The sequence below is a fragment of the Astatotilapia calliptera genome, chromosome 11 (genome assembly GCF_964374335.1).
Source record: "Astatotilapia calliptera chromosome 11, fAstCal68.1, whole genome shotgun sequence".
Classification (NCBI taxonomy): Eukaryota; Metazoa; Chordata; class Actinopteri; order Cichliformes; family Cichlidae; genus Astatotilapia; species Astatotilapia calliptera.
Window position 1 is genome coordinate 23387062 of NC_137432.1, and position 17936 is coordinate 23404997.

General features: G+C 39.9%; 1 protein-coding gene across 8 annotated transcripts; it reads left to right on the forward strand.

Moving 5' to 3' along the window:
• The first annotated feature begins 392 nt into the window (after positions 1-392).
• arnt (aryl hydrocarbon receptor nuclear translocator) lies at positions 393-15048 on the forward strand. 8 transcript variants are annotated; one of them, XM_026183422.2, is made up of 20 exons: positions 393-776; positions 1361-1454; positions 1634-1672; positions 1762-1812; positions 2713-2926; positions 4429-4642; positions 4738-4840; positions 4936-5001; positions 5126-5211; positions 5362-5438; positions 5849-5983; positions 6094-6168; positions 7899-8050; positions 8258-8383; positions 8850-8925; positions 11168-11352; positions 12971-13166; positions 13339-13537; positions 13649-13770; positions 13863-15048. In XM_026183422.2, the coding sequence occupies exons 1-20, from the start codon at positions 740-742 to the stop codon at positions 13944-13946; spliced, it is 2331 nt and encodes a 776-aa protein (XP_026039207.1). In that variant the 5' UTR covers positions 393-739; the 3' UTR covers positions 13947-15048. The 8 variants fall into 8 exon arrangements, with proteins under 8 accessions (XP_026039207.1, XP_026039209.1, XP_026039208.1 ...); XM_026183424.2 differs by having other exon boundaries at positions 13342-13537; XM_026183423.2 differs by having other exon boundaries at positions 8261-8383.
• Positions 15049-17936: the final 2888 nt, after the last annotated feature.

Consider the following 17936-nt stretch of genomic DNA (forward strand, 5'->3'; position numbering starts at 1 on the left):
CTGGAAAAAGGTGAGAGGGAGGCAGATCATCTTCTGTGGTGACCCCCCTTAAGGAAGCAAAAAGAAGGACAAGTTGAAGCACTAAACAAACAATCCAACATTTAGAAACAGGTAGCAGGGTATAAACACAAAATTTATTAAATCGCCGTTTAATTCTTTGATCTAAGCATTTCTGGACTATTTCACGTCCTTCGAGTTGTAAAATTTGCCACCTTGAGGAGCAGGAGAGATGATTCCTATTCACAGCCGTGCAGTTAAAATATTGTAGGCGTTAGTGTGAACCACAAGTTTCAGTCGAACTGGTTATGCATCAAAACCCCGTCACATTTGCATCATGCACCTCTGTCTGGAAAGCGGTGGAGCTGCAGTTCCCTCTGCTGCCAGCAGGGTTTGAGGTAGTGACGTCATTGGTGTCGTTTACACGGTAGCTTTAGCCCTGCTAGCGAGGAAAACGCCATCTTAAGTTGACGGGGGGTTTAAACGGAGTGAAAACAGGGAGACAGGCACTGAGGAGGTGAACCTGTTATTTTTTTATGATTAAAATTATCTGAGTCACCCGGACTAGTGTTAGTCATGGTTTGAGGGCCTGCATAAACGCAAAAGGAAAAAGGGCGAGAAAGTGAGGAAATCAGCAAGATACTAGCTACCCATTTAGCTACCTAGCGAACAGGCAAGGGGGAGGGCCGGGGTAGTTGAGGATTTTTTTTTTTTTTTTCGGGTGAAGCTGAAGTTTTTGTTTATGTTATTCCACGCGGAGATGTCTTCTTCAAATGCAGGTAAGGTCAACTTTAAGCCACGGGGACGTTGTAGTCACACCCCACACTGCAGCTGTTAACCAGTTATGAGGGATTTCTTGAGCGGAGCTTTAAGCTGACACTTTCCCAATGATAGCGTGACAGCGTCGGCTAACTTAGCTCCGTAGCATGGCTAGACTTGTTATTGCACAAACATGCTAACTAGCGCACATTAACGGTTATTGTGGCTCTCCTTTCATATTTTGCACCACTAAAAGAGTTAGGCTGAAAAGCCAAATCTGAGTTGAGCAAACTGTCAAGTTGCAATAGGCTGACGCTGTTCAAATGTTTCGTTTTTAGACAATTCTGTGCACAAGATTGTATCTGTATGCTACGTGTAGCTTTGAGGTTAGCCCCGAATCGTAACGAACACGAACCAAGAGCAGATGAGGTTAATTTTCTATAATGTGGCCTTGAAATCAGACACATGTACGCTGATGTTATTTTGAGCTCCGATTACAGGCTCCTGGCGGTGGTTGAGTTTGTTTTTCAGTGCTTCAGGCATAATAGGAAATCACTTGTCATCTTGTTTATTGCGCCTCTGTGTTGCCCTGTGTTATTAATAGAGTTACAAGACCCAGATCTGGGTATGGGGGCCAGTGGGACCCAAACAAGTGGTGGGGCTGTTGTACCAAAAGGGAGCAACAAAAGACGAGCTGCGTAAGTGTGTGTGTGGGTGTGAGAGAGATACTGTTAATTTTTGTGCTGATGTATCCATATTGTGCTATGCACATTTGCTGACTGGCTGACTTTTGTTTCTGATCGTCGTGGTTGAAAATTCTGGTGGGAAAAAAATGTGTGAAACTGTGTCAGATTGTCTTGTTTCTCCTCTCTCACAGGCCAGACTTTGATGATGTTGATGGAGACAAGATAAGCAGGTATGTTTGTGTGAGTTAAGCAGGGCATCGAGGGTTTAAACTGGCTGCATTATAGTAAAAATCAATCTGGTTCTCTTCTTTCTCTTCAGGTTTGATGATGACACAGGAGGCTCCAGCAATGATAAAGAGCGCTTTGCCAGGTAGGAGGATGAATTTAGAGGAATGGACATATAGCAAGGGAATATAGCAGAACATTAATATAGATGCAGGAGCAACCCCTATGCCTGTCTCCCCATATCAGGTTTTTTTTTTTTTTTTTGAGGGGAGAGGTCATCTTGCACTTCTTTCGTTTCGGTAGTGACTTTGGGCCTGTTTTTTTTTTAGTTGGTTGGTTTCATTTCCAGGTTTTTGGAAGACGATCAGAGTTTTGCAGATAAGGAAAAACTAGCCAGGTATGGCCTGTACCACTGTGGAAGGCTCCCTCTCCTGCTTGTATTCATATTGATATTGAATGCAGTGATCAAATACTTTCCTATCCTGCTGGGATACCAGCGCATTATTGTTTCAACAGCACAAAATTACCCGTATATTTTGCTGCTTTGCGTCTGTTTTGGTGCCTTCAGAATGTTTTGCTTATTTTCCCAAAGAGGCTGGTTTCCCCTTTCAACCCACCACTATTTTATGTGTCACTAACTGCTACACTGTGCAAGTTAAGGATTTTTTTCACTCCAATAACCCCTTCCTCTTCAGCAACTATCCTTTCTGTCTGTTTTGTCCCCCTCTCCCTTCTCAGGTTAACTGAAGGGTCTTTCTCTTTCGGCACTTGCTCTCTTTTATCACACAAACTGGCCTTGAAAGACCAAACTCTTTTGCTTTCTCACGTTCATTTTTTAAATTTCTTTTTAGATCATTGACTTCACATTATTGTTTGATACGTTCATTACACGTCTCACCTTCTTGCACTCCCACTTCTTCTTCCTGATTGGCATCTTTACATTGCGACATAAACTCTAAACTATACTCGTTGTCCACCCGCCCATCTGTTTCCCCCATCTCGATCCCTCCTCTCCACCTCTGTCTCATTCATTTCCTCACTCCAGGGAGAACCACAGTGAGATTGAAAGGCGGAGGCGTAATAAGATGACTGCTTACATCACAGAATTATCTGACATGGTACCCACCTGCAGTGCACTAGCGCGGAAACCAGACAAACTAACCATCCTGCGAATGGCAGTTTCTCATATGAAGTCACTTAGAGGAAGCGGCAATACCAATGCAGATGGGTCGTACAAACCTTCATTTCTCACCGACCAGGTATGAGAAACGGAAGGAAGTTCAGATTTGAAATGCCTGCTAAAATTTAAAAAACCCTTACTATTCAGGGAAGGCAATACCTGTGACTATGTGACAGTATTACTTATGTAAGAGTTGTTAATATAAAGGTTTCACAGTCACAGTTAACCTCACACTGTGTAACACTGAAATCAATAGAAGTAAAGGATACTGAAAGTAACACCTTTTTAAACATGCTTGTTTTCTCACGTTGTGGCTGTTGGTTAGCTTTTACTTTCAGTAACTTTCCTTATTAGGTAGTCGGTAAAGTTTAAATTAGTAATGTCAAAGGTTATGTTCATTTTTATTTTAACCATCGTTCATTTAGACACTTGTTTAATTTGTTAATTGTTCAAAAACCCAACTATTAATATGCCTTGTGTTCAAGTGAGCCGTGTACACTTGTATATTATGCAGAACTTGTGTGTGTTGTGTATGTATCTGTTACATTGTAAAGCTTAGTTGCATGCTGCATCAGCTTCCACACTGCTGTCAGTGGTAGAATCGGATTTGATTGGCTGTCGGTTGAAAAGTAAAACTTTTGTCACCTCTGCGCTGCAAGCAAACCAACAGACTCACAATACTGTTTTGCAGTGCATTATGTCATCTCATCAAAGGTGAATTAGAAATATGAAAGTTCACATCTGAAATGCATGCAAGTGATGAAACTAGGGATGTGCACAATTAGATGACTAGATGTTTAAATATTGCTGATATCATTATAGTTGAAGAAATGATTTCAAGAGTTGTGTGGTGTTTTATTTAAGTTTTCTGAATTTGGTGGGCTTACCAACCCGGAGAGTGGGAGTAGAAATCTGACCCTGAACCACTGAAAAAGCATGGCATTAATACTGATATGCAAGGGGATAGGAAGACACAACAATCAGTGGGGTTTAAGATTTACATGTAAAGGTTAAACAGAGACAGAAACATCAAAGGTTTGGAATACAACAATGGGGTGACAAGATGAAAGACTAAGATATATATACGTGAAACAAATGGCTGATATTATCTGAGGGACAAACGCTCCAGGGGTTAGGCAGCTGTGTTCTGGTTGCAGGGCTCATATCCAGCAGCAGTAATTTTTCACCTGAATGTGACACAAGTCAAGATTTTTCAGTATTTTTCAAGCAACAAAAAGTAAAACAGAAGTGCAAGCCAATCATGGTTTGATAGTTTCTGATGGCTTTAAAATGCGTATATAGTGGTAGTATGAACATTGTTTAACCTCATCCACTAGATTTCTGCTCAACAGTTTCTCTTGCCTTATGTTTTCTTACTTTTAAACTTATTGGCTGTAAATGCGTAAATGAAACCATCAGATTTCTACTCTACCAAGCCAATAGCCAGGTAGCCAATGTTTCTATATGCTCTTCCCATAGAAATGTTTACACTTCTAACACTTTTCTGCATTTTTACAAATACTTTAGATTGATACCTCCACAACTGATCTTTGACCTTCACTGCTCACTGTCTGTCTGTAGGAGCTTAAGCATCTTATTCTGGAGGCTGCTGATGGCTTCCTGTTTGTGGTGTCATGCGAGACGGGGCGCATTGTTTATGTCTCTGACTCCCTGACCCCGGTCCTCAACCAGTCACAGTCTGACTGGCTCGGATCCTCCCTGTATGATCAGCTCCACCCAGACGACAAAGACAAGCTTCAGGAGCAGCTCTCCACTGCAGAGAATAACAACACAGGTATAAACACATTCTAGGAGCAGTTTCACAGTCATGAGGGAACATGTGTGTTTCATTTTGTGAGCACAGTTCAGTGTTGTCTTTGTCCTCAAAAGGGAGGATGTTGGACTTAAAGACAGGAACAGTGAAGAAGGAAAGTCAGCAGTCATCAGCGAGGATGAGTATGGGAGCTCGTCGATCATTCATCTGCAGAATGAGGTGATTAACAGTTAATAATATAGTTTATGATTGTATTGAAATGTGTAGCAGAATGCACAGTTTCATGTGGTGTGTTGGACTGTTTGTGTTTGCAGGTGTGGCACGTGTCCAGTGGAACCAATGTCAATGAACAGACTGCAGTTTCTTAGGAACAGAAACAGGTGACCAAAAACAAAAATATCTTCTTTTACAATCTTATTGAACTTACTGTGCAGAGAACAAGCATACCTAACATATACCAGCTGTAAATTCATATTTTCATTGTCTTTACTTCTTCAACCTAAGAAATGGTTTGGGTGCAGCCAAGGAAGGGGAACCACAGTATGTAGTGGTGCACTGCACAGGATACATCAAGTCCTGGCCCCCTGCAGGTAAAACTAGTCCTTCTCAGTCTTTAGATACATGAGCATCTGTTATATTTGCTTACTTATATGCAGAAGACCTCTTTACAATGCTTAAAAGCACAGAGCTAGATTGAAAAAAAAACTTTAATCCTTTATATTTTGTCTTTTGTCTTTCAGGAGTATCATTAACAGATGATGAAGCAGACAATACTCAGGGGAGTCGCTACTGTCTAGTTGCTATTGGGAGATTGCAGGTACAGTGGATGTCTTGTGGTCCCATGTCTTTTGCTGTGAGGTCAAGTAAACGGGCAAATGTTTCGTTGATATCAAAGTGCAGTAACCTTTGATCCTCAAATCATCAGAACATAAATAAAATTAACTGTGCGAGTGGTGGAAGATAGATTTATGAGGTGGAAAAAGCTGCATTTTATTTTTTTATTAGTGTGTTATCTGAAGGTGATTTTGCACTAGTTAGTTGAAGTCATTGTGAAACACTGATATAATTAAGAACTTCTGCGTTTTGTTCTGTTCTTGCTAGAACAAAAACTGATCTGAAACTGAAAATGTAAAAAATCTAATCTTACTCATGCTCATTGCAACTTTGACATTATCTAAGTTTTTGTGTCTGGGTTTTTATTGCCTTTTATTTTTGACTCTTCTGCAGGTTACTTGTTGTCCTGGTGACACAGATGTGAACAGTATCAGTGTTCCTGTGGAGTTCATCTCCCGACACAACATTCAGGGCATGTTCACTTTTGTAGATCATCGCTGCTTGCCCGCTATCGGATATCAACCCCAGGTGAACATAGCTGGCTAAAGTGCCAGGGTTGCATTGCATTTCCTCTGAAAGTCTTTATCAGAAGTTAGTTTTCATGTCCTGTAGAGTAACCACATTTTCTTTTGTTGCAGGATTTATTGGGGAAGAGTATCCTAGACTTCGCCCACCCTGAAGACCAGGGCTTACTAAGAGACAGCTTTCAACAGGTGAATTAAAAACTCTATTAATATATTTGTGGTTGCATTGATCCACCATTTTCCAATTCAAATATGAAACACACTTTGCCTTTGGGTGTCTGCTCATACAGAATACCAGCTCAATGGGGTATCACTGTTAGATTTATAAACTGTACTCCTGACTTTGAGAAGGAGATTGGGAATCATATTATGTTAGATGGGTGAAAAAGGGTGTTACACCAAGAACCTGGCTGTAATTGCTTTGTCACTAGCAGATTGTCGTGGTTGCCCCTAGTTTGCATGGAGGACAGTTTTGCCACCACAGTGTTTGCAAACATCTTGGTGTTTTCCATGCACACCACTATTAGTCTAGCTATTGCAGCCTGCTAGTGACCAAAATAATTGCAAGGAGGTTGTCCGTGCAATGATGTATACCTCTTTACAACCAATTTCACTCAAGCTGTAACAAGCAATCACTTGTCAACCAGTCAAGGAATACATATTTTTTTCCCTTCAGCTACCAGTGGCTGCTACGTGGTTGCCATCTTCAGTGCAGTGTCAGTCATTCATTTGCTGAATTCTGTTGTCACTGCTTGTTTTTTCCCTTTCCCTACTTTCACCTGCTCTCTCCCTCTCTCTCTCGCACACACACACACGCACACATGCACACACACACTTCACGTTTGGCTTGCCATTAAAAGTGTCGTAATTTCAATGGATCTGATGACAGCTCCTTAGCGAGAAAGAAAAAGAGCTGCAGTCTGAGGCTTTCAGCTGTGTTTAGTCACGCTAATACAGTTTGTAGTTAAGTAAAAAAAACAAAACTTTTTTAACCACATAAAGAAAAGCTGCACCTGGACTTTCATCATGGAAGTGGACATGATGAATGTCTACATGAGGCTGAGGAATAGCTTAACAATAATTCTTTGTAATGCCAAATGGTTTGATAATGTTGTTTATTTTCAGATTTGTGGTGTGAATAAATGGCTACGGTTCTGTTGCATACTGGTTTAGATATTTGCTTGGCAAGCAAAAGGTTGCTGGTTTAATTCCAGCTGGAGACACAGATACCTTTGGGTTTACATCAGGAAAGCAATCCGGCGTAAAACTGTACAAATCAAAAGTCACTAATGAGGCTAATAAAAGTATCTTATAGTATAAATGAACTGCTATCAGCATGATCTTGAGCAACAGAAAACTTCATAGAACTTTTAGCCCTGTCCAAAACCACTTGGATGTTAACTTTAAATAGTTGGATCCTTGTTTTCTTTTGTTGTATATGAGAAACACAGGTTATTTAACCTGGATGATGTTTGAGAGAGATTTCTCTTGAAAGTTTATTTGCATTTTGGTAATTTATTTCCTTAACTACATAAATTTTAATTTACATGTCTGTGTGTGGATGACAGAGGCTCAAAATGGGGGAAAGCATTGCTGCAAGAGCAATGTAGCAAAAATGGAAGATAAGATCTCAGAACATTCAAAGTTAATGGTGCAAAGTCAGACTAAAACTGAAACTGACCATACAAGTATAAACTGTCCATTTTCCACTGAAGAGCACTTGTCTGATTGTATTTGCTGCAAGAGAAAATGTTCTTTCTGCAACACCAGATTCAGCAGTAGACACTGTTGTCCCATTACCTTTGTAACCCGATATCTTCCAGTCACTCAGTTTCTATGTGTGCATGCAATCTTCCGCTCATTGCTTATGAAAACACCACAGTATGAATGTTTGGCTTGTTGGATGTGTGTGTCCACAGGTGGTTAAGCTGAAGGGTCAGGTTCTGTCAGTGATGTTTCGATTTCGCACCAAGTCGAGAGAATTTATCTGGATGCGAACCAGCTCCTTCACTTTCCAGAACCCGTTCTCGGAGGAGATCGAGTACATCATCTGCACCAATGTCAATGTCAAGTGAGTCAAGCAGACATGATTACACAATCAGATCCAGCAAAGAACGAAAGCATTGATGTTTTTCACCGTGTCTGTGAGACATTCCTCTGTGTGAATGCTTACAGTTCCTCTTACATCCACAACTACCACAGCCGCTTTTAATAAACCACAGACTCATCACTCTCTCCCAATACTTCTCCTCTGCACCCACCAATGATTGTGGGGCAGTAGAAACTCAGCTCAGGACCCCCTCACTCCCATCTCCTCCCCTGGGGCTTCGATGCCCCCTTCCCTGGGTCAGAGCAGCCCAAGTGGTCCTCCTGTAGTGCTCAGTCCGGGCCAGATGGCCACCAGGTGAGACCAGACCTGACCTCCCTATCCTCTCCCTGCTTGGGAGAACAGGGGCTGCTTCTTCATGGGAGACTTCTGCTGTTTCTAGCAAACTATAGTTCTTCTGTTTTTGTTTTTTTTGTGTTTTTCCCACTCTGGGTGATTCTTCCTTTCTTCATTTCTGTAGTAATGGAATAGAAGTGGTAAAATGGAGCATGTCTTATTTTATTATTCTGAGTATTAAATATACTTTAAAGAGGTGAGCTTTTGGCATAGGTGGTGTGGCATGTTAGCTGTATGTACTCTCACATTCTTCTCCTGACACCTTTTGTGTTCCCACGGTGGACGGTGGTTGACGGTGGTGGGCTGAGTGCTAGTTTGTCAGCAGGTGTTTGGGATTTCTAATGCAACAGTTAAGAGCATGGGTTTGTGGAAGTTATGGTATATTAGGCCAACTTCAAATAACAAACCCTCTCTTCTACTTTTTCAGACAGCTACAACAACAGCAGGCTGACCTGGAAGGACGAGATGGTCCATATGAACCAGGATCAATGACCCACCCACAGGTCAGGGAACACGACTGTACCACTTGACTGAAGCATACACATTTCCTGTTTCTTTTGAGTTTCTTTTTATAGAAACAGTGGCAGGATGTAGATTGTTTGCTTTCCAGGAAAGCACATCCGGATGTTGGTAGAATCATCACAACTTCCTTACAACTGCCTGCTATTCTTGCTTGAGTCAACTGCAGTGCTTTCTGCTGTAGCACTTAGTCATTTTCAGCAGAAATTTTTTTTAAATCATGACTCATGTGAATTGTGCAGATATGTTACAGAGAAAATATTGAGGGCAGTGGGAGAATATCAACTTCTCAAATGAAATGGTGTAGGTCTGAGCACAGTTTTGTGCTGCATTCTTTGTTGTTGTTGTTTTTTGAGAAGCTACAAGGATGTTTGTTTACATTTATCTTGAGCTTTAACCTCCTAGTTGCAAAAAGACAGCAGTGAGCAGGACAGTGCCATAGATAGTCCAGCAAAACATAGCTGGACAAGTTGATTGGTGAAAACCGCATCAACAATTTCACCTGTGAAACTATATGTGGAACGTGACATTAAAGTAAAAGTCAAATTCCTTCATCTAACCAACGGTGTGATAAGAAAATGTTTTGCTGCTGCTTCCATCCACTGCCATCTGGTTTTCAAAACAAGAGCACAACTGACTCAATAATAAGCAAACGTCAAAGCTGTCTGTAGGCAGATCACCTGCTATATCTGTAAATTTGGAAGGTTTTCTTGTAAAGTTTGCCATTCTAGCTGTGATACCTGCAGCATGTAGGAGTGAGTTTGAAGAGAGGCACAGCATTTAGTCTGCTACATCTAATATATTTTTCCGATAAAGAAAATATTTATTTATCCCATATTTACGATTAGTCTTTTAAGTGTTTATATTTGCTTGTGCTGTTCTTGGACTTACGACAGCCATCATCAGCTAGCCACCTATATAAGCAGCACATCAGCATGTGGTGATGGGCGTGTAGTTTCTACATGTCTCAGTAAGTTTGTGCGTATTTTCAGTGTCTGACAAGTGGAAATAATTGATCACAGAAACCATTAAGAATTGCATTGATAGTAAACCTCGGGACATTCTTATTAGATGGGCTACATCATAAAACACCAGTGGCAGAAATCACCCAAAAAGCGCTGGATTTTCTGTATACGCCAAACAAAAGCTTTGCACTTTTTCTTTTTTTTTCTAAGCCATTTCTAAACCAGGGAGTGTTGTCTAATTGACATGTGAGATATGAGGAAGTTTGCTGCTCTTTACAGTGCAGTTTCCTTATTTTTTCATTAGCAATTCATACCTCTGTTTATACATTAGATCAGTTTTCATTCAAACTCACAACTAAAAGGAATTAATTTAGTTATCATGTAACCTCTTAATCTTTGGTTATGAAAACGGCAATAGGTAAAACATAACACAATTTATGAATCAGAAATAAGGTGAACTACAAGCAAGATAGCCAATGGTGGTAAAGTAAAGCAACTATTAGCAATAAACTGGATTCCAACTCTGGGTCCCTCATAACTTTTAGGCTTTTCAGTCAATTTAGTGCCAAAGCTGTGAAAGCTAAACTGACTGCAGGATAGAAAAATGGCGCAGCAGATGCACAATTGCAATTAGAAGTAAAGTATCCACAGGGAGCAGCGAGAACATGTCAATATTTGCTTATTCTTAGATCTGACCAAATGGTGGAAGCAGTGGCGTCAGTTAAACTGTAACTGCCATGGAAAGCTGCCAGTAGCGGTTACTAGGGCAACAGAGTATTCACAACCGACAGTGGTACACACAAATGTTTATTAGATGGTCCACGTTCACAAGCAGCTGTTTTTGTGTTGGCAGCAGCAGTTTTTACATCACCCTCAGTGTGCAGTTTTACAGACTTGCAGACTTGCAGCACGGGCCAGTCGTTCACCTCACTTACTGAACATGTGTAGATTAACAACATATGAACATATAAAAGAAAAACAGTTCAGTCATAACATTTTAGTTGGTTTTACTGATACCGTTTGTATTGTGTGGGACATTTTTGCTAGTTTTAATGTCCTTAATGTTTTTTGTTGTCCTCATGCTACTGTGAACAGAGGCTGGTCTGTTACAAACCAGACCTTTAACTTGCCCAGCACTGCAGGCATCAGTTATTTTCATTATTGATCACCAGAATGTTTACAGTTTATGTTTTGAGCCTGCTCTTCTTTAGTGTAACTCTAGACTCACGCCTTTTTTTCTTTTTTTTTGGGTTGGCTTCAGATGCAGCCAGTCACTGCAGCAGGGCCGGACCACAGCAAGAGCATTGAGAAACCAGAACTCTACCCTTCGCTTTTCCAAGGGCAAGATCAGACCAAAGGCCTTCCTTCCTCCACCCCTACTCCATCCACCCAGATCTACGCCCCAAACAACAACTTTGCTGCTGGTCGTTCCAGCGATGCATACAGGTAGCAAGTGTTCTGTGTCCGTATGTGTACCTTAGTTATTGTGAGGGCTGCTCAGTGTTTGTGTGCTGTTGCTTGTGAATATATTTACTCTTAGACATTTAATTTCAGTTACTTAGAAGTGCATAGCTATTTCCCCCATAAACAAGCACTTTTGTAGCTTCGTTTAGTTGATATAGGACTAAATTAGGTTTTATTATCACCTTGGGATGATGTAAAGTTAATGCTGTGAACCTTACTGTAGTAAAAATTTAGAAATGTTTATTATCTACCAACTGGAGGCAAGGAGAAAAACTCCCAGTTACTAAGTTGTAAATCTTCCACTGTGTCTGGAAATCGGGTAATAAAAGCTTTAAGTTGATGCAGAAGATGCCTGGCAAAGATTATAGGTCCCTTCAAAATCTGCTCTTCAAAGCACAGACTGAAGTAGCTATACTCCCTGTTCTCCTGACTTTAAAATTTGCTATACTTTTTTGTTGTTGTTGTTGTTGTTGTAAATGTTTGTCATGTCTTATTTAGTAGATTTCCAATCACATTGAATCAATCATAACATAAAAGATAACTTGTATATCATGTCCTAACAAAGTACTGTGTGTGGCCTTAGAAGCGGGTCAGCACGAATACAGCACCTGCAACAGCAAGACCGAACTGAACTACAATCAGAAAGTCAGATGATGGAATACCATTAAAAGCTTTTCTAACATTTTTAGTTTCATCCCATCATCAAATTAGCAAAATTACCTTTAGTGCAACTCCCTTATCACTCATTGTATTCCCGAGAGTTGGGAGTGTCGTAAACAGTAAAAGGAATGCTTATGACCGGCAGTAGATGCAAGAAGATGTCACTAATGCGTCTTTTCCCTTTGCACCTACTCGACTCTTCTCTTCTCCGTTTTAGTCGTTTTCCAATACAGTTGAGTACCACATTACAATTGTGGTTGTTATAGCAAGGGAACCTGAAAGTCCTGTCATGTCATTCATATGAGACGCAACACAACAATGGACGGCATGGAGGCAATGGTATAAATGCTGCTCGGTCTGTGGCTTTTTGTCAGTCTCCGGGTAAAAGAAGAGAGCCAAAAAGCATGTGTGGCCATGTCCCTCGCTGCTGGTTGTTTTGTTTTTTTGTTTTTTTAAATGCCCAGTTTTATTCTTGTTCCACTCTCATGCCCCATCCAATGGCATCATACCTGGTACCGGATACTACCCCCTAATGGAAAAAAAAATCCTAAAAATCAATTGGAATTATATCGAGCCAAGCAGGTGCTAGTGGAAAAGAGCCTTAACAGCAACTTCTGTGGTTAGCACGCCTTCTTATAATGTTTGCCACTAACCTTTGCAGACTCTCAGCAAATACGTTTTCTTTCCCTTTTAGAAGCTTTTAAAAAAATTGTTTGCCAAATCCAACACTGGCAAAAAGTGGAAATGAAGCAGTGAAATGTTGACATGCAGTGATGTTGTCAGGAATTATTGTCCATCAAATGTATTTCCATCACAATATTGGCGAGACAATGCCACCAAAACACTTACACATCTGAAACCTGTCTCCACAGAGATTATGACAGAATGTTGGGCTCTGATCTGATTTTATCCCTATGCATGTTGTCACTTTTCTCCATAGACCAGTCAATATGAATCCACAGATACCGCAGCCCACCCACTCAGCCTCAGCAGGACAGATCTTGGCTCAGATTTCTCGTCAGAACGTAGCCCCACAGCAAGTTAACCAATCCAGTACGACAAGCCCCCTCCATGGAGGCCCAACAGGCGGGTGGCCTGGGGCTGGACCTGCAGCCAGACCGCAATTTAATAACCAGGTAAACTAGTATAACCAAATTGTGTGATTGTGTTTGATGGCATTTTTAGTCATTTTATATTCACAAAAAAAGACACTATAAGGAATATGTTTACATGCCTGCTTGGTTATTGATCACATCATACTACCTAAGGGCTAGTAAATTAAGAAATCTCTGTTACTTTTCTACCCAGCAGGTGGCTCCCCAGGCGGCAAAGACCATGTCGCCACAATTTACTCCCATGGGAGGGTTTGTAGGCGGCCCTACCAACACTTTTGGGCAGATGCCAACAGGTGCTGCTCCCATGCCTACAGGTGCTGCTCCCACCGCCACCAGCGGCACAAACTACTCGCAAATGAATGCTCGTGCAAGCCTCAACAACAACGGTTTTGGTAGGTTGTGTGTATATTGTGTGTGGGGTTTTTTCTTCTTCTTTTTTTCGTCTTCTTAGTCTTTAGTTGTACTGGTCTGTAGTCTCAATCTTTTCTGCACTCCTGTCCCAGATGGCTCTCAGTCTGGGGCACAGTTCCCTCCTCGAGCAGCAGAGGCAGTGTGGCCCCAGTGGCAAGGCCAGCAGCATTCACAGAGTAATTCAGAGCAGGGCAACCAGCAAGACATCTTTCCTGTGAGTGACACAAGCTCATTCAGTTTTAGATGTTGTTTTACTTTTCTATTCTATGTCACATTAAATAAATCTGTTTCTTTTATTTGACTCAGGATGTGTTGTCTATGTTGGACCAGCCTGCCAACTTCAGCAACGAGGACTTTGAGATTCCTATGTACACGCCATTTAACGAGTGACCTGGAAATACTTCTGTCGTCTTGCCTAAATCACGGTTTCTTATATTTAGCTCTTCTCCTCGTCTGTTCTTTCTGCTCTTCCCCTTCTTTGCATGGCTTCAACTGCACAGCTACAAGACAGTTAAGGATGGAGGGATAAAGTTGAATGCAGGGGAATGGGAGAAAAATCAAGAATTTGCTACTGACTAAAAGATTATTTTAACAATATACCGCCATTGTAAGAGAATTTTCTAGCTAGCACTGCCCAAAGCTCAACAACCCATGTTGTAGATATGTGATATACAGTATATATGTTCATATATATATATATATATATATAAAAAATATATATATAAATATAAAAACGCACAATCCCACAACCACACTTGAATAGACTGCACAAAACACCCTCCTAACTCTGGTAAATGGAAATGAAAACGGAAGTAAGCACACACTTGCACACAAAGGCCTTTTATTCTAATATATTCATGTTTTTCTCAGGCATTTTTTAAGAGTGTGTTTTGCTGTTTTAGCCTTTGGTATGTAGACTAATCACTCCAGTCACTGATTTAAACTCTTGGGAAATTGCAGGGATATACAGCTTTGGTGATTTTATTAATTTTTTTTTCCCTTTTTTTTTTCTCCTTTCTTTCTCAATTCTCAGCTGTTGCACGCTAACCACACTCTGTTTCCTATCCACAGCATGTCTCTGCATGACTGAACTGTCCATAGCACAGATTTTTATCAAGTAGTTTTCCATGTACAAAGGTGGCCTCCCCTGTGAATTCATTTGTTTTCCCCCTTTTTGTGAAACATGCAAGCATTTTTTTTTGTGATGTACTTCAACACACCTTAAAATGACTTATATACATTTTCTTTTCCTATAAGGTGTCCATTTGAAATGTAAACAATCTATTTTTTGTTGCATACATAGACATAAATACAATATACATGTGTTAATGTTTGTAAAATGGATGCATACAGTATCATAATCAACTCAAGCTTATTGGGTTTCTGCCTTGCTTAATTTGCTTCTTTCTGCTACCCTGATTACCCTTTAATTACAGGCTTTTGTACGTATTTTATAAGAGAAATATTAAATAAAAAAATCACACAGCAATAATTAACAAGCAGGAATTGTGTAATTTTCAAGCCATTCTTTATCATTGTTATAAATGTTTCCTCTAAATGTTTTGAAATGGAGACGTGTGACTTTTTTTTTAATTTTTTTTATTGAAATGTCTCCAAAGTATTATATTGTTTGAACTCTTGATCTATCCATTAACCGTTCTCTGACTGGTATTTTACTAATGGTTTAATCAGGGTATTCAGGATTAAAATGGAATCAACAGAGACAAAACTGGTATGATATTCAGTGAGAATGTCCATGTATGTGTATTTTTTTAACAGTGTTTTGTCCTGTCCTGTTGTTTGTTAGACTTGGACTGAGTCTGTTTTTTGGCGATTTTGCATTCTAGCAGAATGTCTCACAATGAACGGCTGTGCTTCTAAGATGATTTAAGTTTTAAGATGTGGAGTTTAAAGTTGACCCCTGATGTTATCTTCTCTTTTCTGTGTGTAGCATACACACATTCATGATAACAGATTATGTCAATGTATGTAAACTCATGTAGATAACGCCCAGGCTTCATCTTCCAGAGGATGCTATGCTGTTGGTGACTGTGTTGTCTTCGTTATTGATGAAAATCTCATTGGTTACTCTGTATCCAGTTTTGTTTCTTTCTTTTTCTTCCCTCACTCATAGAAACACACATATATAAATATACTGTAGAGGTATATGAAATTTTAAATGAGAGAGATATGTTTTGGTTTTTGTATTAAATTGTTACAATGTCCAAAATGAAAGTGTTTTATTGTACTGGGTTTGGATTTTATTATGTTTTTCACTTTACTAAAGTGACTTATCCTTATTCATAGTTCAGTATAATCTTTATTTTATATAAGTTCACTGCATGAGATAAGCTCTCTCTTGCTTAATTTTTTGTTAATTAGCAGTATTTTCTTATTATAAAAAGATATACTGTAGTAAATTTTGCATCTGTGTACTGCCACAGTCAATGTTAAATGTATTATTCAGGATTGTGCAGACTCAAGTTTGCATTTTCAGGCATTTTAATTGCACGAGCAAACCATAATTTTAACTTGGTGGATTGTTTTAGTATTTTAATGTGATGAAATTCATTTGCAGTCTTTGAAGATGCTAACTAGCCTTCAGGTGCTGCTTTTTTGTGGGTCTCTCTGCCTTTAGCTTTGAGTTCAGTAACTAAAAGCTACTGTGTTAGGTTGAGATCAGGTGACTGACTTGGCCTTTGAAGAATATCTAATTTCTTTGTTTTGAGAATCTCTTGGGTTCCTTTTGCAGTTTTCTTTGAGTCATTTTACCTGTGCAATGCTGTCTGTTCAGTTTTGCAGCATTTGGATGAGTCCGAGCAGCACTTCAGAATTCATCTTTCCACTTCCATCAGCAGTCACATCATCAATAAACACGTATGTGGCCCGATTCTGTCTATCCACAATGCCAGATAGGACACACCTTGATTTCCCATTTTTTGACCAGGATGTCTTTATAAATATTTATCACTGCTTTCTTTAATCTGTGCAATTAATTAATTTTATCAGATGTGCTCAAAACTCCAGGAAAAGCCTTTAGTTGATGTAAAATGTTTCTACAAGAGTACTACTAAAATATTTTTCCCATATTGGCTTCTCTTTATTGGCTCCCTGTTAAACCCATGACATTTAAAATATTTCTCCTCGCATACAAGGTTTTGAATAATCAGCCCCATCTTATCCTAATGACCTCATAGTACCGTATCACTCCTTTAGAGCACTTCACTCTAAGACTGCAGGCCTACTACAAGTAGAATATTTTCCTAGAATATTTAAAAGTAGAATGGGAGTCAGAGCCTTCAGCTTTCAGGACCCTCTTCTGTGGAACCAGCTCCCAGTTTGGATTTGGGAGACAGCGTCTACTTTTAAGATCAGGCTTAAAACGTTACTTTTTGATAAAGCATATAGTTGGGACTAGATCAGGTAGTACTTCTTCTTGGCTCACCTCATTCTTCAACCACTGTGTTTATACATCAGTCTGCATTTAGTTATCATTAATCTCATGCTGTCATCCACAGCATGTCTTTATGTTGTCTTCCTTCCCTCACCTGAAACTGGTCAAGGCAGATGGCCGCCCCTCCCTGAGCCTGGTTCTGCTGGATGTTTCTTCCTGTTAAAAGGGAGTTTTTCCTTCCCACTTTCACCAAGTGCATGCTCATCTGATGGTGGGGATCGTCTCTGTTTTCTCTGTATTACTGTAGGGTCTTTAACTTACAATATAACATGCCTATAACATTCCTTCTTTTTAACCAGATGATGCTGATTTGGCCACTCCTAAAGTTTTTGCTGTCTCTCAGGTAGGTTTATTTGGGGTTTTCAGCCTCTTGTTATCCTTCATTTGCACCCACATCTAGTAGTGTCTGTAGCTCAGAAGGTCATTTATTAGTCGGCCTGAGGTTGGTTGGTGGTTCAATCCAGGTGTGCATGCCAAAGTATTCCTGAGCAAGATACTGAAACCCAACTTGCGGTACAATGGGTGCATTGGAGTGTGCTTGTTAGCTAGAAATCACCTACTTAGGTAGGGGAAAAAGTGCTTTTATGAATAGGTGAATGAGGCATGTTGTATAAAACACTTGCTCAAGTGCTTGAGTAGAAAGGTGCCATATAAGAACCATTTTCCATTTCTTTAAACCTCATATTGAGGGTTATTGTAAAAAGCAACCAAATGCAAGATCATCACTTTGATCTTTCTATCTGCTTCATTTGTCATGGAAACAGGCCTCACCTGATCATGAAACTGTGTATCAGTCAGTTATCCAATTACTTTTGAGCCTCTGAAAATGGGGGATTGTGTATAAAAAGGACTGTAATTCCAAAATATTTAATGTAATGCTATTTCATTTGTTGATGTCTGCAAGTACATCACTTGATTTAAAATGT

Excerpts from the sequence above, each read along its gene's own strand:
- arnt (XM_026183422.2), top strand. The coding sequence starts at position 740 with ATGTTATTCCACGCGGAGATGTCTTCTTCAAATGCAG. Across the intron at positions 1,455-1,633 it reads AGCAACAAAAGACGAGCTGC|GCCAGACTTTGATGATGTTG; the intron begins GTAAGTGTGTGT and ends CCTCTCTCACAG. Across the intron at positions 4,643-4,737 it reads TGCAGAGAATAACAACACAG|GGAGGATGTTGGACTTAAAG; the intron begins GTATAAACACAT and ends TGTCCTCAAAAG.